Here is a 27305-nt window from a genome sequence, read left to right as displayed (position 1 = left end):
GGTTTTGGCACTGTGAGCAGGTGCCAGGTCGTGCTGAAAAACGAAATCTTCATCTCCATAAAGCTTTTCAGCAGATGGAAGCATGAAGTGCACCAAAATCTCCTGATAGCTAGCTGCATTGACCCTGCCCTTGATAAAACACAGTTGACCAACACCAGCAGCGGACCTGGCACCCCGGACCATCACTGACTGTGGGTACCTAAAACTGGACTTCAGGCATTTTGGCATTTCCTTCTCCCCAGTCTTCCTCCAGGCACAGTGGCATACAGACACATACGTCCACAGAGCTGCCCTGTGGAGAAAGACTGATCAACTTTTTGTCTGTTTCGGAACCCCGAAGAAGGGGGCTCCAGTGTCTAAGCAGAAAATGAGCAAGTGGGTGGTTGAGGCCATCTCACTTGCTTATGAGGCGGCCGGGCAGCCGTCTCCACTGGCTGTCCGGGCGCACTCTACCAGGGGTATGGCTGCTTCTAAAGCACATTTGTCGGGGGCCCAAGATATTTGCAATGCGGCAGGCTGGTCTTCGCCGCTGACCTTCGTCAGATTCTACGAGCTAGATTTGGCATCTACTGTTGGGGCGCAGGTGCTTTCATAGTCGTGTGCGCTACGGTTTCACACATACGAGGCACTTGGTCCTATGGCGATGTGGGTATAAGCGTTCCCACAGCGTTTGCGACGCAGCTCGAGTTCCCCGAAAGGGAACGTCTCGGTTACGTATGTAACCCTAGTTCCCTGAGGGAACGAGACGCTGCGTCGCCCAGCCATACTCCCGGCGTGCTCATGATCACTTAATTCGGTCTTTTTCAGAAGCTAGTTCCTGTTTGTTTTCACGGACGCTTTATAGCTTCCGGTCGATGACGTCATCACGCCGACGATCGATCGATCTTCCGATGGAATGGTTCTGCACGCGCTTCATGACGCATTAACGCAAAGGTGTTCTCACAGCGTTTCGACGCAGCATCTCGTTCCCTCAGGGAACTAGGGTTATATTCGTAACCGAGACGTTTTTCACTTGTTTCAATATGACGGACAGTCACATGTTTGGAAAATGACAAATAATATATCGCCGGAATCTACATAAGCCAGCAATGACATAAATTATATAGAATTTAGATAATGTTTTCAAAAGTTATAATAATTTTTGCAAAAAATCGTATATCTCTGGAACGCTAGGTGGCACTATTTTGAAACTTCTCAGGTACGTTCAGGACATGCTGTCGGTCATGCATACCTAATTTTGTGTAGATATGTCAAATATTATAAAAGATATCGTATTTTATGACAAAATTCAAAATGGAGGTCACGTGGTTCATCTGATCCTGACATATCCGGTATCCCCGGATTCGGCATGACACGAGGAATCCAATGGTCAAAGTTTGGCCGAGATACAGCCTCAGAACCAATTTTGGATTGACCTTGTTAACTTCGAGACATAACTTTTTTTTCCCCCATTCTTCCAAAAAATTATATTCAGACATTTATGTCTCAGTCCAAAGATTCTCTCTGCCAAGTTTTGTAAGAATTGGACAAATTTTGAAGGAGGAGTAGCAAAAAAATGGAGTACTGTACTTTTCAAAATGGCCATTACTGTAATGGGCGGAGCCTTAATGTAAGATATTGAATGTGATCAGCATGAAGAGAGGAATCAGATGTACTAAGATGTATCCCAATTCTCTATCATAAATGGTTCAAACGTTATAACAGTTTAAATGTTGAATTTTTGAACTGGTGGTGGCGCTATGGAGTTGGTCTTAGAGACTTGGTCCATTTGGTCCATTTACTATTGATGACCATTTCTACAAGTGTGCCAAATTTCATAATTTTCCTACTTACGGTTCAAAGGGCTGCCATTGACTCCCATAGGAGAGGAAGAATAATAAAAATATATAGGAAACTAACAGATACAATAGGTGCTACAGCCCTTTCAGGACTTGGCCCCTATCTAATACTATACAACGAATAAAAAGCAGTTAATAATTAGAATTCATTGTTAATAATAACTAGTAATATTTATTAAAATATGGACAAATGTGATATTTTGTGAAGGTTGAAGCTCACAATATAAATAGTTATCTCTAAAGAATCCTGACTAAATCCAGTGGTGCAGTCATCATTAATTGACAACACTTTAAAGTGACGTTAAAGGGAACGAGGATATCATTTTACTTGATTATATTCCTCCATCCTTGCGTCTTTTCCTTGCATCCTTCCCTCACATCCTGAAGGGGTGGAGCTAAGGCGTGAGGAAAGGAAGGTAGGAAAGGAAACGAGGATGCACAAATAAGAATTGGGAAGCACCCCAGGTTAGAAGGGCACTTTACTCTCTTTTAAACCACTAGATGGCACGGAAATTCAGCACAGCAATTTTCTTAACTTCTTTTTGTTGATGTTTGTGGAAATTTTGGTTAATTGTGTTGCGCTGTATAACAATGATTAGTTTCCTGTTGATAATGTATATCCAAACAGTTGCTCACCTGTCTAATAAAATAAATAATATATTAAAGCTTCTTTTGTGTTTTTATGGTTATGGAAATCAAGGGAAGTGCGGATATGATGTCGTTTACAGACAACGCAATAACCCAGTATAGATGATTTCTCTGGATTTGTGCTGCCTTCATGTGCTATTGGAATTATCATAAATATGAGTTGAATGCGATGAGCTTGTAATCAAAACTTCAGAAGTAAGAATTATCAAATTTCCGATAACACGTGAAGGCGACATTAAACTTTGTTGGAAACATTTGGGATACACTGTAAAAAAAATAGTAAAATAACGGTAAATGACTGGCAGCTACGGCTGCCAAACAAAAACCATAACATTAAAGTAAAATATCTTAAAGGGGTACTTCAGCGCTGGGAAGATGAATTTGTATTTAAAATGGGTCATCAATGTAGTAGAAATGTGAAATTATTTTTTAATTTGGTGCCTTCTAGACTGAGAAAAGACCGAAAATGTATTTTTGTCTCATAGGGATGTAAGACTACAATTCCCAGAATGCTTTGCTGCCCTGTGAGGCCATTCCCAAAGCCACCAACTTGATTACTGTGACTGAGTTGGAGAAGACACTACAATTAAAAACTGAATGTGTCTGTTCAATAAAATGACTGAGTCACCGCGCGAGTGTCACAACACTGAGCACTAACTGCAGGAGTCAGATAAATGAGCTGATGAGCTTTCGTGTTGAGAGCTGAGGTAATCGTGACTACACTCGCGGCATCCATTCACAACGCGAGTTCAGTCTGGCACGTTTCAGTTCATGCCTTTGCAAGCTTAACTTTCATAGAAATTAATTTGAGAAGTTACAAGACTTACATTGCTCAACATAGCTCTGTTTAAATGAGTGCCTGTAGCTGCAAGCTGAGCTCTGAGTGTGATCTCCATCCCCCATGCGTGGGTTCAAAACATGCGGAAATGGCTTCCTCTGCTGGTTGGCATCTTTAGCCTTTGGCCAAACATTCCTCCGATTATCAAATATCGTCAATTTGCATCATAGGAGGAATTTTTTTTCAGAAATAAAGTGCATAAATCTCTTGTCTCAGGGGGATATGAGGGGGAAAAGCACAATCATTTGAATATACTCCAGGGTTTCTACTGGTACAAAGCCATATGCTAATCGCTGAATTAACCCTTTAATTCAAATAAAGTGCAAAAACAATAATTTTACATAAATTTACATTAAAAGTTTTTGTGAAAAACAGTTATTTTACAGATTTGTCCTTGTTGAAATTAAGATTTTTTACTTACATTTTACAGTATATATATATATATATATATATATATATATATATATATATATATATATATATATATATATTAACCTATATATTTTTATTGTTTTTTTTTATTGATTCTAAAACTTGTATTATTCAGATGTACATTTATGTAAACAAATTCTTCACAAACAATTCCTCAGAGCCCCAATTGAAAAACTAAACATTTTATTTAGCTTGTAAGGTAGGGTTACTAATATCATGATGAGGTCATTAATATACCTTATAACAAATTAACAAAATAACACAAAAACAATTTGTGCCATTTACATTTTAGCTTGTATTTTCCAAAATCAGTTTTATATGGTTTTCCTCAATTTTCAACTACCCCCGTGGGCTCCTTATAGCTCTGATAATATATGTGGACAAACATTAACCTTTTAATTTAGAATCCAAACTATTTAGTGTAATTATACATATAAATCAAAACATACAACAGAAGGTCCATGATTCTGCACCAGAAGACAGACACAGCAGATAAATACCAACCCTCTTCCAAATCTCCAATCAGCTGGATCCTTAAAAGAAAGAAAGAAAAATACATTGATTCACTGAAAAGTCCTTACAAAGGGAGTAGTTAAGTTAGTAGTTTTTAAGCTGGTGCCCCTTTAAGAATAAATGCACAGAATGACATGCATCCAGATTTCCCCACTTTAACTTAACTTCAGATATAACATTTACATTTAAATCAAGTGAATACCTCACATGGCTTTTAGATAATTTTGTGTGCATTTTACCAAAGGATAATTGATTTTGGGATTGCATGCTGTCTGAGAGACATGTCCTGCTCTTTATTCTTCATTCATGCATGTTTCTTTATCAAAACTTTAAGTAGTACACGGATATATATTTACATTCCACGATATAAAAAGATACTGCTAAATCTCTAACTATTCACTATCATCGTCATCGCGCCCAGCCCTATAAGAACACAGGTCAACAAAATAGATAACATTGTTCTAATGTTTTTTGAATATTTTAATCCAAAAATCTTACAAATTGTGCATGTCTGAATCATTATTTTCTCTTTCTTAAAAAAGAGATTCTAATTAACCAAAAAAAAAAAGTTTATTATGTCCCCCCCCCCACACACACACATATATATACTTTTTGTATGTTTAAAATGAACATATTTAATGAAAATATATTTACTGAACCATACATTTAAATAAATCTTTTTTCTTTTTTTTCTTTAAAACAAATCAGTGCTATAGTCGGGATGCCAACATGCTGTCTCTCCAGAATGCATGAAAGTCAATTGCTGCATCATAATTCGCAAACTGTACTATGAACTTAATCATTTTTGAAAAGATAATTAGTACGCCATGTCCCAAATTGTAGTATGTTTATATAATTGTACTCCAAAGATATGGTCTACTTTTTTCCGGTCAGAATTTGAAGTATAGATTGATGTACACTATGGGTGATATTGCCCACAACCTATTGCGAGTTGGATGAGGATTCTACAAACGCGGATAAAAAGTGTAAAAAACAAATACAATAATAAGAAAACCTTAACGGATGTGCGAGTAGTGAGGTTTAGATATAAATAATAATTATATCTGCAAACACATGAGGAGAGTCTCAGCATTAAAGATCCACGAATCTGCAGACGGCAGATCAACGTGCTACTACATTCCTCTGCGATATGGTAGGAAATTAAATTGAATGAGGATTTGAACTGTAACGATGATTGACAGTGTATTGATGACTAACTAAGCAACAGAATCCGTTAAAGGTGACGAAAGCTTGCATACTCTTCTGCTACATACTCAAAAGTATATACTCTTTCATCACAAAGAGAGTACATTCTTTTAGGTCATAGTATAATACGGCGATTTGGGACGCAGCAAATGATTCTGATTCTCATAGATAGAATAAACAGGCACCATGGACAGCGCCTAAACGTGTGAACAATGGTTTTGGTAATTTAAACAGAGAAAGGGATTTACAACTTTCCCTTGTCTCACTCTGAGCATTCAACACGAGTTAAAAGTTGTGCAAACCGGTTAATATGTCGTGCAAAAAAGCAGATACAGAGCAGCTGCGCCGCAGAGGTTTTTGTCCTTGTAACGTTAACCTGGATGTGGCGTCCAGTAAACCTCGTAGAGCAGACAGGCTCACACGTCAGCTAAAAAGGAGGTACACTAACATCAACAGTACAGTTCCATCGTATATAAGGATTGTAATCATCACCACACGGTGGAGCAAAGGGACGCACAGCTTTATTCCTACTTCTCAACCGATGAACTGAGCAACAAAGTTTAGCAATTGCAAAGAAATCGTCGTGCATCTCACTTAAACGCTTCTGCAAACAATTATCATCTCTATGGATTACAGCCTGTTGTCAAAACGCCAGAGCACAATAAATGTTTCACTTTTCCCTAGAAAACAAGGCAGTGACTTTTGTTCAATGTACAGCCAGAACGGATTGCGATGATTGTGTCCAACTTGAGTGTGATCAGCTGCAGGAAGGCGAACAGCGCGCTGTGCCTCAGTGCAGTGGAGGAACATTTGGAGGCGTCCTCCCCCTATAGTACCCTCAGTCCTACCGGCCACCTGCTCGTGGCAGTGAGCTTAGGCTTCATCGGCACTTTCGGATTCCTTAACAACCTCTTGGTTCTCGTGCTCTTCTGCCGCTACAAGGTGCTGCGGTCCCCCATCAACTTTCTGCTGGCGAATATTTGCTTGAGTGATCTCCTGGTTTGCGTGTTGGGCACTCCGTTCAGCTTCGCGGCGAGCACTCAAGGGCGATGGCTCATCGGCGAAAGTGGATGTGTGTGGTACGGCTTTGCCAACTCGTTGTTAGGTGAGTGTTTGTGTATCTACACGCAGCCTACTGTAGCCTATCATAACATTCTGTTATGGTTTAGCATGCATGGAAAATTAATTTATCTGCATTTGATCTCATCTGATATAAATAATCACAATGATTAAAATAAATAAATAAAAATAAAACTTGATAATCATAAATACCCAAAGTGTCTAATTGTGTCTCAGTTTAAACGTATAGGGATAACTTATACGACATCTTTGCGTTGCTGGCTGCTGCAACAGCCATTGATCGACATAAAATAAGCAAATCTGAGAAAAATAAATCAAAAGTTGAACTGTTCCGTCATTAATGAATAACTACACGTGAACGAATATTAATGCATTATTGACATTCTAGAAACTATTAAGAAGCTCTAATTAACGAAGGTGGTAGTTTACTATTAGTTAATCAATATCATTTTTTCACACCTCCCAGAAGACTTAAAACTAGGCTACTATATAGGCTAGAGATTCTAAACATGAATAATGCATAATATGTAATTAATTCTAAAGTGGCGGTAGTAACCTTCTAGGAATGACCCAGGTATTAGCAAATCCTTTAAACAGAATTACCAATTATTTTATCAGTATTCTTAAGTGAAAAAGATGACAACTAGTAATTGAGAGGTAAACACACTTTCTGTAAACACAAATGAAACAATTAAAATACTTAAAGCTTAATCACCATTTTCAAGGTTACCATTATGAGAAAGTTATGCAGTTAAGTTTGTTAAAACGTGCCTTTTCATACAAATGTCAAGATTGTTTTTTATGGTTTATCACCACAACAAAATTACTTTCTGCAGGATGGCTGCATCACACTGACTCTTATTAAAATAATAAAATACTCTTACAAAATATTATAAAATACTATTCCAGCTTTTTATAAACATGTAATATTCCATTTTTATTTAATAATAATAATAATTTAAAAAAAAATACCCATCCTACCCAACCACAGAAATGTTCTGCATTTTTTACATTTTCAACAGCAAAAAAAACAAAACAAAAAAAAAACATCACTTATGATGTTGTGAGCTTTTTTCCTTGTGGAGACCAAAACATGTCTACACACACACACACACACACACACACACACACACACACACACACACACACACACACACACACACACACACACACACACACACACACACACACACACACACACAGCAGTTTATAGTTGCAAATGCAACGGAAGGTGATGACATTGTTTATTTTCTGAAGGTAGCACAAAGTATGTCAGTACATTATCTGCGATTTTCTGTCAATATAGCTTAGTATTGAAACTCAAACATTTCCTGGGTTTAGTGTGAGAAGGATTTAAATTATTTAATATTTTTTAGTAATTTTTATCACAAATGAACTTGCTAACTTACATTACTTGTATTGTAATTTTGGTGATACGTTAGTTTTAGGTTATTTACTTGACATTGTTACAATTTAGATATTACTGTTTTAATGTGTATTTAAAAATGATTACAAATTGATCATTAGACATTAAATTAGTTTGTAAATGGAAATAGTATTTTCACTAGGAGAAGAGAGAAGGATGCATGGAATAAAGAGTCTCAGAAGAGAGATGCCAGACAAAACTCAGGTGAAGGAAAATTAAAAAGCTAGAATCCAAGAGCAGAAAGGACAGTATGAGCAAGCACACAGCACAGCAGCTCAGACTCACTTCAGGTTTTGGGTTTGATCACTCTGTGAGCTATGGGATTCAAAATGATCTGTTTCGAAAGTAACAATCTGAAATAAAGTAATGATCGGTCAGAAAGTAGGGTTGTAATAGAGAAATACTTTGTTAATTTTCAAAACTGCACAAGGTCTTGGAAATTATTGTCATTTCTAATCATGGCAGTCATCACTGTGTTCCCAGGACTCAGAAACATTAATTACGTTAGATGACAGATGACTGAAGATGATAATGTACCACTAATTTCTTTTTGAGGAGGGATTGGGATCTTTCGTTTAGTCAGGAACACTATACACTAGGTGATACTGCAGCACAACAGTAGTTTCATTATGCAGTCCCTGCACTTGTGGTTACTTCTACATTTTCTGTGCATGGATTTTGAAATTCTTTGTTTTCTGGACTTCGGAGGATGCCATGTCTATATATGTATTATAATTAAACCTAACCCATCACAATGTACTGATGGTTTACAGAATTAATATGTACTATGTACATTTGTTTGCAGATAATCAGTACATATCAAACGATCTTTAACATAGCAATAGTGACACAGTAAAAACGTTTTACTCGCATACGTGTAGCGCCATTCCTGCTGGTAAAAGGCAAAGCATAGTTTTTATTTATTTAATTCTCTCTACAAATCCAGCATCAAAAGGAAGGTTGTGCAGTGACTGTTTTTCCACAACCTGGCACTACACAACATTTTGCACTCTTCAAAGGCATGATATTCACTTTGTTGCTTGATCCATGTGTGATATTTACCGACTACTTGTCATGCGTGGGTGCAAAAGTAGACGTAGTAAGCAAAAGTAGTAGTCTTTTAACTATCTTTGACGTCATATACCAGGAGTACCAGAGAACGACTTGTTTGGAAATGAGCCTATACAGTATGTATAGGCTCATTTCCAAACAAGTCGTTCTCTGGTACTCCACTCCTCTATTGAATCGCAAGCATGCTGCGATTGTATTCGTGGGTGGTTCATGGTCTCTCATGAGAACATGAACACGTCTGCACGTTGTTCGTCTTGCCTTGTTCATAAGGGCTTGAGTGTTCAGCACGCTGTCGAGTCTGACAGTCAAGCTTACTGTCTCACATGCCTGCTGGTAGCTTACAGATGAGATTGCTGGTCCTTTATAAAATGTGGGGCTTTGGCAGTGGATGTCAATCTCTGCATCAGAGAGAGGGCTGTCACTGGAAATGTAGATGATGCTGATATTCCCACTATAATAATGTGTGCTCATGCTGAATCAGATTCAGAGTTGACAGCCATGCTTTCCTTTTTGGCTGAGGTGTAGTGCAATGCGTGAATCGCATTGCCTGCCCTCGTGCCTTTTTTCCTGAATGTGCATCGGAAAACTTAGCAGTGAGGAGCTATTGGGTGCCAAAATATGGAACACCAAAAAGGGCCATAATTTGTATAAATTTAACCCTTTCTCACAACCCTCAATGTTGGGGTGGCAGTGTCACTGGCAGGCCATCGCTGTCCTGCACTCTTAATGCAACGGTAGTTACGACCCAGGGGTTATGCAGTAACTGCGTGCGATGATGGAAATGCTCTCTAGAAGACTTGTGTGTTGGGCACTCCGTTCAGCTTTGCGGCGAGCACTCAAGGGCAATGGCTCATCTGCGACAGAGGATGTATTTTGCACGGCTTTGTTGTTAGGTGAATGCTGTCTATCTACATGTACCGTCTGCTAGGTTTATCCACAGGTGGCATTCCTGGACCACTAGTGTGGACATCGCTCCAACCCAGGAAGCGTGCAGTGAAATAGCATGCAATGAAATTATTAAAAAAAACTGTTAATCATAAATACCCAGTTTGGACACCAAGTGTTGAGTTTTTTTTCTCAGTTTAAACATATAGTAACACAACTAAATAAATACATTTTTCATGCATGCTATCTAGTCACCACATGATTCCTGGATCCTGGATCGGGCAATTTCCAGACTACACTGTCAAAAAAAGAGTACAAAACTGGCTGGCACTGGGGCTGTACCCTTAAGGGTACATTTTTGTACCTCTAAATCAGGGGTAGGCAAGTTCAGTCCTTAATATATTCTTTATTATAATTTTTTCAGCGATGAGTTTAGTCAAACATTATTCTTCATTATACAGTTTTTTTATGGCTTCTTTTGTTTTGAACAATTGTGTGTTTTATTTACACTTTAACAAAATCCACGAACTTACTCAAAAAAGTAAAACTGCTCAACTAAAGGAAACACTGGTGACCAAACATTTTCAATAAAACCTTTAAGGCTTAGTTCACCCGAAAATGAAATTGATGTCATTAATGACTAACCCTCCAGGTCGTTCCACACCTGTTAGACCTCCGTTCATCTTCAGAACACAGTTTAAGATATTTTATATTTAGTCCTAGAGCGTATGCAATAGGGCTGAACTATATATCGTTATCATATCTATATCTAGACATGAACTTTCAATATATTACTATCGAAAAAAGCAACGATAGAGACGATATAGATTTCCTCTCTCCGCGCTCGCCCTGCATACAACTCTGGCAGTCACAACAAACATCAGTTTTACGAGTGCCTTTAAATGCACAGCTAAAGCCAGTGTGCATACACCACTACGGGGTATGTTAGTGGTATGTTGGCGCACACACGTTTCCATGGTGATGCGTCATTGCTTGTCACGTGATACACCGCAGCAGCAACAGTGCTGAATAAATGATAATCTGCTTTTATGTCACTTTTCCTTTTTTATTCAGAATATTCACAAATGTGTTAGCTATGGCATGAAATATCTGATATTCCGATTGTCAAATACATGCAAGTGGAAGTATATTGTTGTTTAAGCACCTTTATAACGATCACGTTAGTTGAGCTGTATGCGCAATTTGCGCCGCCGTGTTAGTTTGTGCCGCAGATGCAGTTCAGAGAATCGGATCTGTTGGATTTACAACCTCTATGTTTACAACACGTGAATTCATCAGCCGTCTCTGAGGGTGTTCTTTCCCCTCTAGATAGACTAGGTTGGAACCTCCTCAGAGACTGCCTTATGTTGTACTATCCTACTTGGTTAGTCCTTATGTGTAACTGCCACCTCTCCTTCGTTAGAAGGACGAGGTTTTGCAGCGTTCCTTCTCCCGAGACGGGCACACTTTCTCAGCGTTATCCTATATGTAGTAGGTCTTGCAAAACATAGAGTCAGCATAGAGTCCTGACTTGCCTCTTCAACAGAGGGGGCGGTCCAGGGAGCTCAAGCAGAGCGCTGGAAGGGCCAGCGACTGTGGCCTGTTGGTAGGATCCCCAATTTGTCGGTCAGTTTGGACGTACGTCGAACGTGACCGACTGAAAGGGAATATCTCTTTTACATATTTAACCCTTGTTCCCTGAAGGAGGAAACAGAGACATAAGTCCTATCGCTACAGGTGCTGCACCTCCGCTGGAGTCACTAGTTGGCTCCTCAGCGGTAAAGCAAATATGTTGTGCCTCCACTTCCTTATTTACACCCGTGCTGCTGGGAGGAGCGTGGAATGCATCAACCGCATGCCAATATTCATTGGCTCATTTTAAAACACTCAAAGTAGATTGGTCCCTGAAAGTGATCCCCAATTCTTCGGTCAGAATATACTTACAGGATATTCTTATAGTAGAGGACCTTTTTTATGTCAAAAGCTCAAGGACATTTTTATTTCTCAATTCAATCCATTTAATAACAGTGTGATTGTAAATGAATTAGGAAGCAAACTTTGTTCAAGAAGATAATAGCATGATTATTTAGCTCAAGTCTGTCAGTGTTAATTCAGTCAATAATAGCTCATCATATTATGAAACAATCTTACAGTAATTCAGGTGGTTGCTCTGGGTTTGGGCCAAATTTCCAGCTCAAAGCCCTCTCCTCAGACAGTGTGAACTTGTGAAATGGCTTTTAAGCCCAAATTGAGCAAGCCAAGGGCAAGAAAACAAAACTCCATCAGGTGAAAGTTGTGGAGAAAAAAAACAAAAAAACAACAACAACCTTTCGAAGGCATGTTCAACTCTGGTCAAATGAATGAACACAGTGTGATTCTGTATCACAATTCAAACTATGTGCACTGATAGTATATATTTGTTTTATCTTCTTCTGCTTGAGAATTAGATATGTCTCTGCTGAATAAGGTAAAAATGGAAATGTAAACAAGAATAACCATGGTTATATTTTCCGATAAGTCTCTTTTGAGCAGAGAATGGTTTTTTTTGGCATCGGAAAGCTGCCAGTGAATGCAACAGAGCAAGACAAATCACATTTGATTGCTTTGTTTGTGGGAAAATTACCTCTTGGCAGCTTAACAGAGCCAGAATATTAGATTTTGAATCACTTCTGTATTGCGTGAGACCTTATGCAATTTTTCAGACACTTACTTCATCAGCAGATTCATATCCTCTGAGATGTTATGCGGACAATTTATTATTAGAATAAGCAAAAAAGGCCAATTTATTTAATTTTTTTATGAATGTTGGTTTTATTTGGATTCATTTCTGTCAGGAACACTATAATTTGAACTGGCATTATGGCTCTGTTCTGGGCATGAACTCCCAGTCCATTCATGCAGCCTAGCATGGATAAGAACAAGAAGCAGAGATAACCCTTAAACAGAACAGAACCAACAACAATGTACTGAAGATCATTAATGTTCTTAAGGATGATAAACTTCAGTGAAAAGTAAAATTGAAGTGACGTGTAGGCAAAGTATGTAAACCCATACTAGGAATTTAGGAGTAGTGAACACAAAACACTGCCAGACATGGACACACACCCAGAGCAGTGGGCAGCCATTTGGGAGATTGCTAAAGGGCACTTGTTTAATTTCCTGCTGGTATTAATCGAACCTGCAACTTTCAGGTTGAAAGTGTCAATACTGACACATTATTCTGTGTCAAAAATACTCCTTCCGGTTTCTCACAAGTTTTGGAGAGTTTTTTTCGAGTATGGGTCTGCTTGACGTCGACAGAGCGGAAGGTCCTTGTATGGGCCGTAGGGGCTCTTCTCTACTAGACTAGAGCGAAAGAGCAAACGCACGCCCCATAAACACTGCTCTCAAGGTGCAGATCCACTCATCTGTGGAACACTTCTGTTGCACCGTGCTCTACTTTATTCCTATGGGTGACGTCAAACAACTTTAATGTGCATGCACAGCATTTCGAGGAAGGCAGCGCTGCATTTGAACCGATTTGAACGCAGAAATGACGAGAAGCGTCACAACATCACGCTGTGACGCAATAGTGGATCTCCACGGTCACTGCTGTCACAGGACTTCACAAAATAAACAAGAAGTGTGTTTTTGACAGAGTGGTCCCAGCGATAAAGGTTCACGGTCGTGCTTTGGAAGCAGGTGGTGAGTAAAACTGCTTCAAATGTCTATGTTGTTGGCTATCGTTGCGTAAGGTAAACATCAGTAAACAACACGATCATGTATAGTTAATTTATCAATGGAGCATGCGATCTGTGGTGTGTGTTTAAATACATTTGTTTAGCTGACTAATATGTCAGTTTGTTTATTGTAAAACCACCCAAACATAAACCTACGCTAGGGGACGTTCTCACAAAGCGTGTTTCTTCATTCAAATGCGCTAACGTTACTAGATTGTTTTTTTTTATACACTATCTGACGTGCAAAACCGTTTTGCTTGCTACTGCTAAGGTTTAGTCGTATACAAAAGTCCATAAACTGAAACATAAACTGTGAGTAAACACACACAAATGTTGACAGTCCACTAAATACAATACATACCACAGAGACGGACGTCCTGCTTTTGCTGTTTCTCCTGTTCAATTTATTTCAGCCTCCGAATCTGATTCTGGATCGATAGCCATGGGTTTATCCACGCTTGAGGACGTCACCGCTTTGTGCGCGATCGTCATTCATTTAGCTCCGCCCACACGATACGCTTATCGTGTTACTTTAGTTTTATTATATTAAATATAATAAAACTAAAGACTTTTCGGAGATATAAAGGATGCAATACTACTCTATAGGTACTCAAGATTGACATGAGATTGACTGAAACTGAGTGTTTCACCCCCCATTTAAAGTCTGTAAAATTTTAAGACAAACACAATCAAATTATACTTGTTTCACACACACACACACACACACACACACACACACACACACACACACACACACACACACACACACACACACACACACACACACACACACACACACACACACACACACACACACACACACACACACATCTGTTTTCCATATATTCTCAGATATGTAATTACAGTCCATATATTCTCAGATATGTACTTACAGTTATACTGTTTTTGGTTCTTACAGCATGGTTTAGTGGTTTAGTTAATGGATCAGCAATTGGACTGTAGAAGGATTCGATTTCGTGTGAGCTCCAAAGCGGTCATACCCTTGAGCTGGGTACTTCAGTTTATGTATTTAGCTATCAAAATCCAGTGTTCGGCATTTTGCGTACGTGAGTTTTTGTTGTAGATGTCTTAAAAAAAAAAAAAAAAATTGTTGTGTACTGTGCTAATTAATTGAGATTTCTTACAGCTCTTACAGGTTGTTGGCCTTGTCTGTTTCGTTGCTTCTATTACTCTCCCCTTTTTTGTAAGTCGCTTTGGATAAAAGCGTCTGCTAAATGATTAAATGTAAATGTAAATGTAAATTTTGCCCTCCCGATCACAACCATCACAGACTGAGCTGAGATCAATATCTACAGCAGGTGTTAACATGAAGTCATAGTGGTATTGTGAGGGACTTAGTAAATTTAAAGGGGTACTTCAGCGCTGGGAAGATGAATCTGTATTTAAACTGGGTCATCAATGCAGTAGAAATGTGAAATTATTTTTGAATTTGGTGTCTTCTAGACTGAGAAAAGACAGAAAATCTATTTTTTTCCCATGGGGATGAAAGACTACAATTCCCAGAATGCTTCGCTGCCCTGTGCCATTCCCCAACGCCACCAACTTGATTACAGTGACTGAGTTAGAGAAGACACTACAATTAAAAACTGAACGTGTCTGTTCAATATAATGAGTGAGTCACCGCGCGAGTCTCACAGCACTGAGCACTAACTGCACGAGTGATGAGAGCTGAGGTAACGTTAATCGCGACTACACTCGCGGCATACATTCACAACGCGAGTTCAGTCTGTCGCCTTTCAGTTCATGCCTTTACAAGCTTAACTTTCATAGAAATTAATATGAGAAGTTAAAAGACTTACATTGCACACCATAGCTCCGTTTAAATGAGTGCCTGTAGCTGAGCTGAGCTCTCCCTGCAAGCTGAGTGTTATCTCCCGTCCCCCATGCGCGGTTTCAAAACATGCGGAAATGGCTCCCTCTGCTGGCTGTAGTCTTTAGCCTCTGGGCAAACATTCCTCCTATGATGCAAAAATCGTCAATTTGCATCATAGGAGGAATTTTTCCAGAAATAAAATGCATAAATCTCTTGTCTCAGGGAGATATGAGGGGGGAAAGCACAATCATTTGAATATACTCCAGGGTTTCTACTGATACAAAGCCATATGCTAATCGCTGAAGTAACCCTTTAATGCTGATAACAAGTTTTAATTGTTTTACATAATCTCTGGTCTGCATTTATGGATGACAAGTATTATCTGTATTGTTATACTGTTATTTTAACAGTACTATGACCAGTATTTTCTTTAATCAAGCAGTTTATTCCAAGTCATCTGACTTTATATGAACAGGGTAAATGTAGACGTTTATTCACATAAACACTAATCAACATCCATAGAGCTTAACAAATAAGGTAAGCGGAAACTCAAACATATCATGAACACTCATGAACAATATCTTTAAATAATCTGATTTCAGATTAGAACATGTGGAGAGGGTTTTTTAAAATCTCATTAATTTTGCAGTTTTGTAATTTATAAAGTTGCTGAAAAATCCTAGACTTTAGCTTTAAGATTTGACTTGTGGGTCACGTTTACGTAAAATTGTGCTACAAACAAAAAGTATGAATAAAGACTCAAGGCCTGACTTATTATGCAACTCAGACTTACTTTATATTAGGTGGTCTTAACTACTATGTATTAACATTTCAGTTAATCATTTGATATACGTTTTACATTTGACATACATTTTAAAAATGACCTGCATGTAATTACATCTGTTATTCATTTATGTAGTTGATTGATTGAGTGATTGAGGTTTATTTAAAAAAAAAAAAAAAAAAAAATATATATATATATATATATATATATATATATATATATATATATATATATATATATATATATATATATATTAGGGCCGGGACTTTAACGCGTTAATTAAGATTAATTAATTACGTGACTTTAACGCGTTAATTAATTACGCAAAAAAAATAAAAATTTAACCGCATTTATTTTTGCACCGCGGAACGTTTTTCAATGAATCAGTTTCGACGGACTGATTATACTGGAACACCAACTAGCGCTCCGGAGTCAAGACAACAACAAACCTTGGGTGCGTCTCAATCAGCTCCCTAGTTCAGTAGTCAGGGCACTGATCAGGGAGTCAGCCCATTGACTTATGTCTTGATCAGTGCCCTGACTAGGGAACTATGGAGCTGATTGAGACGCAGGGCATGAGTGAACATGAACGAAGAAGCTGATGAGACCGCTTAGCTCGGCCCCGTGGATGGGAAATTTTGTTTTAAAAAATGAAAGAATGGAAGCGTCGTCAAGAGCAGGGTTGTGTGCAAGATATACAACAAGGAATTTGCATATCACCGCAGTACATCGAGCCTCAAATATCACAAATATGCTTTTGCTACACTTAATGGCAAACATTGCGCTGGTCTGCTGGACTGAAATAAATAAACAATATTTTGTTGATTAAGCTTATGTATTCAGTCATTATTCAATGGTATACTAAAAATACATGTGAAAAATTACTTCTCATTGTTCTCAGGTAAAATATTTATATGCGATTAAAATGCGATTAATTTCGATTAATTAATTACAAAGCCTCTAATTAATTAGATTATTTTTTTTAATCGAGTCCCGGCCCTAATATATATATATATATATATATATATATATATATATATATATATATATATATATATATATATATATATATCATCAATATATATACACAATAACAATAACAAATAAAAAACACAATAACAATAAATGAAAATATACATACATACATACATACATTCATTCATACACACCTATACTTGCTCGAAAGGGAGTGGAAAGAAGTTACTTATTTACTCCCACCCCCAATTCATTCCCTTTCAGCCGGTCACGTTCGACGTACGTTGGACTTAGACCGACAAATTGGGATCTGACCTCAGAGACCTATCCACTTTAAGTATGTATTAACGAGCCATTCAGAGATTGGCATGTGATCCGCACATTCCACGCTCCGCCCTGCAGCGCGGATATAAATAGGAAGTGGAATGGCAGATCAATGCTTTCTACTTCGGAGCCGAACAGTACTACTGTTTCTACGAAGAGTGTGTTTAAAAACTGAGACTCGTGAGAGAAGAAAAACTGCCAGTGCGGGTAAAATGGCGCTTCAGCGAGTGATCGACCAGTTGCATTGTTGCATTCACAAAAAGAGCTTTGTTGGTTCGCTGGGCGTATTCCCTTTGAGTGCTACACACAGGCTTGCACTGTGGACTGTGTGCTAGCCGCGGTCATCTCCCTAAGTGCTTCAGCACGTCTAAAATAGCAGTTTTTCCATTCTAAAACAGCAACACGGTTTGACCCTGCGTCTTTTTCAAGATGTCATTCAAACCGTGTATTCCTGGAATGCAACTGTTTTCTGTCCTCGTTGACGGCCACAATCGCATGTGAGATTGCAATCGCGGGTGATTCATGTTCTCGCAGAATAACATGGTCACGTCGGCATGTTGTTCATAAAAGCTCATAAAAGGCTTGAGTGTTCAGTGCGCCGTGTGCCGTCGAGCGGCCGGGTGACAGTGGTGGTTGTCACAGCAACCAGTGCGCGTCAGTCGGCGCTTTAGATGCGCGGTCGAGACTATGAAACCTCAGATGGGGTCGAGTCCCTTCGCCTATCCCCCGATCTAGTTCATTTTGTGGTGTTACTGGAAAAGGGCTACTTTGGCTGATAAGCGCGGGTGGCCTGAGGATTACAGTGGGAATTCCCCGCCGGGTAATTCCTTTCGGGTCCCCACTCCTCTATCGAATCAAAAGCATACTGAGACTTCGTGGGTGTTACGGATTCTCTCATGAGAACATGACCACGTCAGGGCATTGTTCGCCTTGCCTTCTTCATAGAGGCTTGAGCCTCTTTGCCCTGTGTGCTATTCTGATGGCCACGTTCACTGTCTCACATGCCTGCTGGTAGTTAAAGATGGAATTGATCCTAAAAGGGTCTTAGCATTTCATTTTGGGCTCTGGCAGAGGACAGATGTCAATTGCTGCATCGGAGAGAGGGAAATATGGAACGCCAAAAGGGCCATAATTCCAAAAAAAAAAAAAAAAGTATAGTTGTTGTTTTCCCTCTCTCACTGCCCTATGTCCTGCATGCACGAGGGTAGTCCCAACCCAGGGGTTGTGCAGAAACTGCGTGCGGTGTTGGACCTCGCCCTAGGGGCGACGAAAATCACTGCATGCTCTCTGGGTCAGGTGATGTCCACACTAGTGGTCCAGGAACAGGGGGCTAACCTGGCAGATATGTGTAAGAAAAAGCCTGTCTGTCGGGCTGGCCTCCTCGGCGACGCCATCGAGAACTTTGCCCAGCAGTTATTGGTGGCCCAGAAGCAGACGGAGGCGTTGCACCAAGGTGTCAACAACCAGCTGCTTCTTTCTCTCGGTCGTTGGTTGCAGTGCCTCAGTGCATCCACCTCCACCCTTCTAGAGCCGAGCAGCAGCCTCCACTGGAGGAGCAGGGTGCCGGACACGAGGAAGGCGCCCAACCCGTCTAGGGTCCCGCTAACCGGCAGGGGACGTGGCCCTGAGACTGGCAGGCTAGGGAGAACTGGAGCTGCTCGGGGGGAGGTGATGTTCACATCTGGATTCAGTCAGCAAGACTGCGTGCCTCACGGAGGAGTAAGTCCGGTCAGTGTTGAACTGCTTAAATTCATTCAAGAGCAAGACAGCGGTCACACTGAAACTTTTTCAGAGGCTCCTGGGGCATATGGCATCTGCAGCCATGGTAACACCGCTCGGATTGCTTCATTTGAGACCGCTCCAACACTGGCTTCATGGCCGAGTCCCGAGTTGGGCATGGCAAAGCGGTCAGTACCGGGTCCCAGTGACTTAGTACTGCCGCCAAACTTTCAGTCCTTGGTCAGACACGACATTTCTCCGGGCCGGGGTGCTCTTAGAACAAGTGTCCAGGCATGCTGTGCTATTCAAAGATGCCTCTACCACAGGCTGGGGGGGGGGGGGGGGGGGGGGGGGGCACGTACAACGGCATGCAGTTGCGGCATGCAGTCTGTGGACAGAACCCCAATTGCATTGGCATATCAATTGCCTCGAGCTGCTAGCAATACATTTGGCACTGCGCTGCCTCAAGGGGCTGCTACATGGCAAACATGTACTGGTCCGTAGAGACAGCATGGCGGCCGTTGCGTACATCAACCGTCAGGGTGGTCTACGCTCCCGTCGCATGTTCCAACTCGCCCGCCACCTGCTCCTGTGGAGTCAGAAACAGCTGAGGTCGCTTCAGGTCATTCATGTCCTAGGTGCGCTCAACCAGACAGCTGATGAGCTCTCTTGGCAGCCAGCACCGTCGGGAGAGTGGCGACTCCACCCCCAGGCGGTCCAGCTGATATGGGACCAGTTCGGGGCCGCACAGTAGACCTGTTTGCCTCTCCGGACCCATTGCCAGTGGTACTATTCCCTGACCGGGAGTACCCTCGGGACAGATGCACTGGCGCACAGCTGGCCCCAGGGCCTATGCAAGTAGGCTTTGTGCAAAGTCAGGGAGGACGAGGAGCAGGTCTTGTTAGTTGCGCCTTACTGGCCCAACCAGACCTGGTTCCAAGAATTAACTCTCCTCACGACAGCCCCTCCTTGGCCCATTCCCCTGAGGAAGGACCTTCTTTCTCAGGGACTGGGCACCCGCGTCCAGACCTCTGGAATCTTCATGTCTGGTCCCTAGACGGGATGCTGAGGATCTAGATGGACTAGCACAAGCAGTCGTAGATACCATCTCTTCAGCTGGAGCCCCCTCTATGAGGCGTCTCTATGCTCTGAAGTGGATCCTGTTCATTGAGTGGTGCTCTTGCTGCCGGGAAGACCCCCGAAGGTGTTCAATTGGTGTCATGCTTTCCTTCCTGCAAGACGGGTTGGAGCGAAGGCTGTCTCCCTCCACCCTCAAAGTGTACGTCGCCGCAATAGCGTCGTACCACGACACAGTTGAAGGTAAGTCCTTAGGGAAGCACGACCTAATCGTCAGGTTCCTCAGAGGTGCGAGGAGACTAAATCCTCCTTGCCCGACCTTGATACCCTCTTGGGACTTAGCTTTAGTGCTCAGAGCACTTCAGAGCCCTCCCTTCGAGCCTTTGGAGTCAATTGATCTTAAAATGTTGTCAATGAAGACGATGCTGCTGACTGCATTGGCCTCTATCAAGAGGGTAGGGGACCTGCACGCACTTTCAGTCAGCAAATCGTGCCTAGAATTCGTGCCTGGTTACTCTCACGTTATCCTGAGACCCCAGCCCGGATACATGCCCCAGGATCCCACCACTTCCTTTCGGGATCAGGTGGTGAACCTGCAAGCGCTGCCTTCGGAGAAGGCAGACCTAGCCCTGGCTTTGTTGTGTCCGGTCCGCACTCTTCGCGCTTACATTGACTGGACCCAAAGCTTTTGGACCTCAGAGCAACTCTTCGTCTGTTACGGAGGCCAGCAGAAGGGAAAGGCTGTCTCCAAGCAGAGGTTAGCTCACTGGATAGTGGATGCTATAGTCTTGGCTTACCAGTCCAAGACGTGCCTTTCCCATTCGGGTTGACTCCTTGTGGATCAACCGTCAGGGTGGTCTAAGCTCTCGTCGCATGTTCCAACTCGCCCGCCACCTGCTCCTGTGGAGTCAGAAGCAGCTGAGGTCGCTTCAACCCGTCGCTTTCGTTCGGGTTGACTCCACAAGGAGTGGAGCATCCTCCTGGGCGCTGGCTCAAGGCGCCTCACACCCGTATGCTTGTGAAACGTGGTTGTAGGCTGGGTCCATATGTAGCGGCTCCCTCACGGCAACCCCATATGTGTATTCTCCATGGTACCAGCTACCCTAACGGCTAGCTCCGTGTCTTTTCCTTGACAGAGCCTGCTCTGTCATCTCTGGGCGTTTCTTTCCCCCCTACAATTAGGTTGGAACCACCCCAGAGACTGCCATATGTTGCACTACCCTGCCAGGTTAGTCCTTATGTGTATTCCGCCACCAGGCCTTCTCTGAACGACGTGGCCCCGCAGCGTACCTTCTCCCGAGATGGGCATGTTTCCCAGCGTTCAGTAGTCACTCTGAGTGGGTCTCGCAGAAACAGCAGTGACTGACCGCCCTGCTTGGAGCCCTGACTTCCGTATCATACTAGACGGTCCAGTGCGCTCAAGCAGGACGCTGGAAGGGACAGCATCCTGCCGTTTTCCATAGGGATCCCAATTCGTCTGTCTAAGTTCGACGTACGTCACCGACTGAAAGGGAACGTCTCGGTTACATATGTAACCCTCGTTCCCTGAAGAAGGGAACGGAGACGTACGTCCCGTCGCCAGGTGCTGTGCTTCCGCTAGGAGCCCATTCACTAAGTCGGCTCCTCAGCAGAAAAAAGCATTGATCTGCCATTCCACTTCCTATTTATACCCGCGCAGCGGGGCGGAGCGTGGAATGTGCAGATCACATGCCAATCTCCGATTGGCTCGTTTTTACATACTCGAAGTGGATAGGTCTCTGAGGTCATATGTCTAAGTCCGATGGACGTCTCTGTTCCCTTCTTCAGGGAACGAGGGTTACATACGTAAACGAGACGTTCAGTTATATTATATCATATAGCTGCTGTCATTGTCTGTTCACCTACTATCTTTTTTTGTTGATATTATAGTATTTTATATACAACATACCTAATTATGACGGTCTCAATAAACACAATAATGCAATGTATCCTCAAATCCATCATAAACATTAAAAAAAATAATAAAAAAAAAAATAAAAAAAACCCAGATAATTATAATAATCATGTAATACTATGCAAATTATAACCACATAACTCACAGTTTTACAATAAAAATAATAACATCAATAACAATAATGATTGCCAATGATAGCAATTATAATCTCCACTACATCATTACCAGTGCTGGGACTAAATTAATAGTGCAATTTTGTTGTAAAGTACAATATAGTAGTCGTGTATATGATAAATATCATTATTATTATTTACTATCTATGTAGTCATATTCTGCTCTGTTATAATTATATCACAATTAATATCATCAATATAAATAATAAGTACAATTATGATCATCACTAATACTGTTTTTATACATGGAAAATCACCCCATATTCATAACACCAAGATCCCTACTTCAGCCTTATATTTCATATACTTCAAGAGTAATACTTATTTTATTCTTCAGCCAACACCATTTCTTTGTATCTTGCTTTAAATCTTTAAAAAAGCCCAAGTTACATTTATAAATACACTGTTGACACTTCCCTTATACATAACTTACCCATACCACCACAACTTTCCTTAACTTTACCAGTATCCCTCCTCGATATCATCAAAAGTGTTTTGCAGTACAATATGAACTCAATAAGTACATTTGCTGATGTAATTAAATAGTAGTTAAGGCCACCTAATAAAAAAGTGGGACCGGCAACTCACCTGAATTCTTCTGAATGTCTTTTCTATGCCTACTGAAAAGTTATCAGAATTGACCTGTGTAAGCACTCTGTTGGTAATGGAATTTGACATTTGACTATTTAAACTTAAATCATATTATAACATTAAAATATGCCTTTATTTATTTTTCCATGCAGGCATTGTGTCGCTTATGTCCCTGGCCGTACTATCATATGAACGCTACTGTACAATGATGGGCTCCACGGAAGCTGATGCGACCAACTACAGGAAGGTGGCCGGTGGGGTGGTGATGTCCTGGGTTTATTCATTAATCTGGACTCTGCCCCCTCTATTTGGTTGGAGCCGTTATGGCCCAGAAGGCCCTGGGACCACCTGCTCAGTAGACTGGACAACCAAGACAGCCAATAACATTTCTTACATCATTTGCCTTTTTATTTTTTGCCTGATTGTTCCCTTCCTGGTCATTATTTTTTGCTATGGTAAGCTGCTGCATGCCATTAAACAGGTGAGTGAAAATTGTCTCATTCGTTTGCTGAAATTTTTCTACTAAACTTTTTTTGCACTTTGTCCAGTATTTGATTAAGGTTAAGGGTGTTTGTCATTTAGCAGCTGCTTATAATAGTTCACCTGGGGTTATGTTCCTTCCTTGTGCAAGGGCACAGTGCTGGTAGGGGATCTTAATAACTTTCCAGTTCTGGATGCCAGCCAAGATCCCTAAATAAAAAGTTTAATCTTTTTTATCATTTCATTTTACATCCATCAAACTCTGAAAAACATAACACCATGACAATAACCCCATAAAAGTGTCTTCTAAAGTGGTTGAATAGCTTTGGATTCTTTTTTGCATGAGTGCTCAACAATGTTTCTTAAATAGATAAAAATGGCACCAATGGCTGTTGGATGTCTTGTAACTAGAATTGGGCTGGTTTGAATATGCCAAATTAAAACATTTCGAGAGATGCAGCAGATGGGAAGATTACATATCTTTCTGTTTGTCATTTTCATGACAGAGTTTTTTTCATGATTCTATTGTATTTCAATTTGGAATATTGCTGCCCTACCCAATCTTATGGAGGATACCCACTAACGCAAACTACTTTCTGCTGTATTATTTAACAAAAATATGTTAAATTTCACTTTTACTTTTATAGTTTGAATTGCAGGGGCGATTTCTAGGAGTAACTGTTTCTCAATGGACTGACCCTTTGTCTGCAAGAGCTCTCATTTTTAATCTTTAGAGTATTTCTTAAAAAGAATAATACAATGCAGTGTTTTTGGCTGGTGTATATTCATAATGCGTAATCTCATTTGGTTGCATTTTATTTTATGTTTTCACTGGAATAGAAAGTGCTTGGATGAGAGAGGAGAAATTATATGCAAATTGTGCGTGTGTGTGTGTGTGTGTGTGTGTGTGTGTGTGTGTGTGTGTGTGTGTGTGTCGACCAGTGGCCCACAGAGGGAAGGATAATAATGTAACAGATGGATTTTTAACTGCTGGAAAGAGTAATTAAACAACCTAGCTATTATAACTTAATGCTGTGACTTTTTTCAGCAAACATGAAATGTGAATTTAGAGTCCATCAAGGGAACTGAGCTTTGGCATTATTCAGACCTGATACAGTCTTGCACATTTACTTTTAGATGCTTGCATGTGCTTAAAAGTGGCCAATACAGCAAGTATTGAGGCAGGATGTACTACCAGAAGCTTCCAGGCAGGTGTGTTGGAAAAGGTTGAAGTTAAACTCTACAGGAAGCTTGTCTTCCAAGATTTAGATGTTCATAAAATGAATGTCACAATGAAATCATAGACACCCAAATGGAAATCCCAATTGAAAATGCTTCACGTATACAGTAAACCAGTAGCTCTCAACTCCGGTCCTGGAGACCCACCACTCAGCCTATTTTATATGTCTTTAATTAACACATTTGATTCAATTCATCAAGCCAGAGCAGAGTGGTGGGTGTAACATAAAAGAGTTGAAAACCACTGAATTAAACCAAGACCTGCAGAAAGATTTGATTGTGTTTATCTGAGAATTTTACAGATTTTAACTTAACCTGTAGCTACTGTTTTTTTAAGAACATTACAACCATCGCTCACCAAGTTTGACATCAAGAAGATAAGGAGATTCATGTGCAGGCAAAGTGGAATACTTGAAATAAGTTTCCACCTAGGAAACAAATCATTTTCAATGAGAGGGGTGGGTAGAATTTAGAGTAGGAATGTGAATTTATGAAGTAAGTTAAGTGTGTGCCTGAGAACATTGGGTCAGCCTGACTATGGCATACATTTTTGTCTTTTATGTTTTTGTGTATTTATTTTGGATATATATATTTTTAAAAGCCATCCCATGTGTACTTACTTATCCACCTGGAAAAGTTGAAGGTAAACTCACAATGGGCCAGATTCACTAACAGCTTGTGTCAGCGCAAACCCTCTTTTGGTGTTAAAGTACTGTAAAGATTTACTAAAGACATGCAGTGAAAAATTAGTACTGAATATGTGTGTACAGGGTATTTTTTTGCACCTGCATATGCATTTGTAGGAGTTTCCCTTTCAGGCGCAAAATTTATGGAAATAGACTATTTAAATGATTCATGCAAGGTGATTTACTAAGGGTTGTGCTCATCAATTTACTGGAATTTGCACCATTATTTAACAACGGAAAAAAAATTCTTAAACCAGATTCTAATTTGCTTTGTCAAGTCATCTAACCTTAATATAAATTAAGCACTTTTTACAATATAGATTTCTTCAACACATCTTAACAGTGATTGGATATAAATGGAAGATATATTGTTTTGTCTGTAAATCATCTGTAGAAAAAAGTTATACTCTTGAAATTATACCATTGTGATATGTGAATCTGTGAGAATGGTGACAGCATGCACGTAAGCATCACGTTTTTAGGCTATAGGCAAGCACGCATGGATATGTATGTGTGCAAACGCATTGTTTTCTTTACAAAATGACTGCCAAATGATTTGTCTGCATTGCATAATACAGCATTTCCAGTCATTTCTGATCATTTCGGAGGGAAAGTGAAGTGAAGGAGGCTATGCTGCTCTTGGTACATCATGTTAGTCATTATGGAAATGGTTCGGCTGGCTCTTTATTTTCCACTTCTTTTTTGGAATTGTCCTCTCATGCTAATTTGATCTGATTAGTAAATCTGGCCCAATATCTTTTGTTCAGTCTCTCTGCCTTTCTTTGGCTCTTTTTCTGCACTCAATAGTTGTTATTTTGTAGATTCTTTTAAATGGTGCTCTGTAAAAAATAAAAACAGAAAATGTACTGGTAATTTTCTGCCCGTACATTATCCAGTAATTTTACGGACATTTCCGTTGACCCTTAAAACACAAACTAATGCAATGTCTACTACAAAATACAAGTAAAACGCCTGTAAAAAAAACCAAAATTTATACAGTACATTGTGCCCTATTTTTACGGATTTTGTTTTACAGTGTGCTGTTTTGTGAAAGCTTTATTAGCATTCACTTTACCATTGCATCATGCTAGTGTTGTTTTTTTCACAGGTGAAGACAGTCGGACTGCACAAAGCGCATGCCTGAATAATAGATTAAAGAGGTCCTGCCTTGAGAAATCAACTTTCCCTTGAGATTTTGCTATATAAAAAGTCATGGCAATATATGAATATCCTGTAAGTTTCAGAGCTGAAAACTTCCTTGTTAGTAAAAGAAAAGCTTTTATTGACACTAGGTCCAGCAAACAATCGATCTCAGAATATGCCAGGCTATGACGTCATTGTGTGGTGAAACACCGCCTCAAAAGAAGAAGAACAATGCCTGATTCTATAGCCCCGCCCACCGACTCGTGCCTGACATGACAGGCCTATATAGAGCTAAACCAGATTGAACTTCTAAGCAATAAACATGCTGCATAAGCTTCATTCGGATTCAAATATTATGAATGCATGTATGAACTTTATTTTTAATTAATATCCTCTCATGGGGAAGACATTGCACGTTTGTTCCTTCATTTCACCATGGATTTGTTTGTAAACAAGAGACTGGATTTGCAGACACAAAAGTAGTACTCCTTGGTATTTTATCTATTTATTAATTTTTATTAATTTACATATGTCTGGACTCACTAATAAGAGAGCACACTAATAAAGCAAACTAACTAATGGGGTCGAATTCCGAATTTAAAAAGCAATCTTCCTTTGACTTTATGATGCATTAAGAGCAAAATCAATTAATCTGCTTTAAATTAGACAACTAATACTTAACACATATGTT

At 40.2% G+C, this 27305-nt stretch overlaps 1 protein-coding gene across 2 annotated transcripts in view; it reads left to right on the top strand.

The window, feature by feature from the left end:
• Positions 1 to 5610: 5610 nt before the first annotated feature.
• tmtopsa (teleost multiple tissue opsin a) overlaps positions 5611 to 27305 on the top strand; it is a 110031-nt gene continuing 88336 nt past the window's right edge. For both annotated transcript variants that reach the window (XM_067454339.1, XM_067454340.1), the window contains exons 1-2: positions 5611 to 6580; positions 23219 to 23547. In XM_067454339.1, coding sequence (XP_067310440.1) covers positions 6208 to 6580; positions 23219 to 23547 — 702 coding nt within the window. In that variant the 5' untranslated portion in view covers positions 5611 to 6207. The remainder of the gene's footprint in view (positions 6581 to 23218; positions 23548 to 27305) is intronic.

This window comes from Pseudorasbora parva, chromosome 9, assembly GCF_024679245.1.
Source record: "Pseudorasbora parva isolate DD20220531a chromosome 9, ASM2467924v1, whole genome shotgun sequence".
Classification (NCBI taxonomy): Eukaryota; Metazoa; Chordata; class Actinopteri; order Cypriniformes; family Gobionidae; genus Pseudorasbora; species Pseudorasbora parva.
This window is presented reverse-complemented; position numbering and strand designations above follow the sequence as displayed.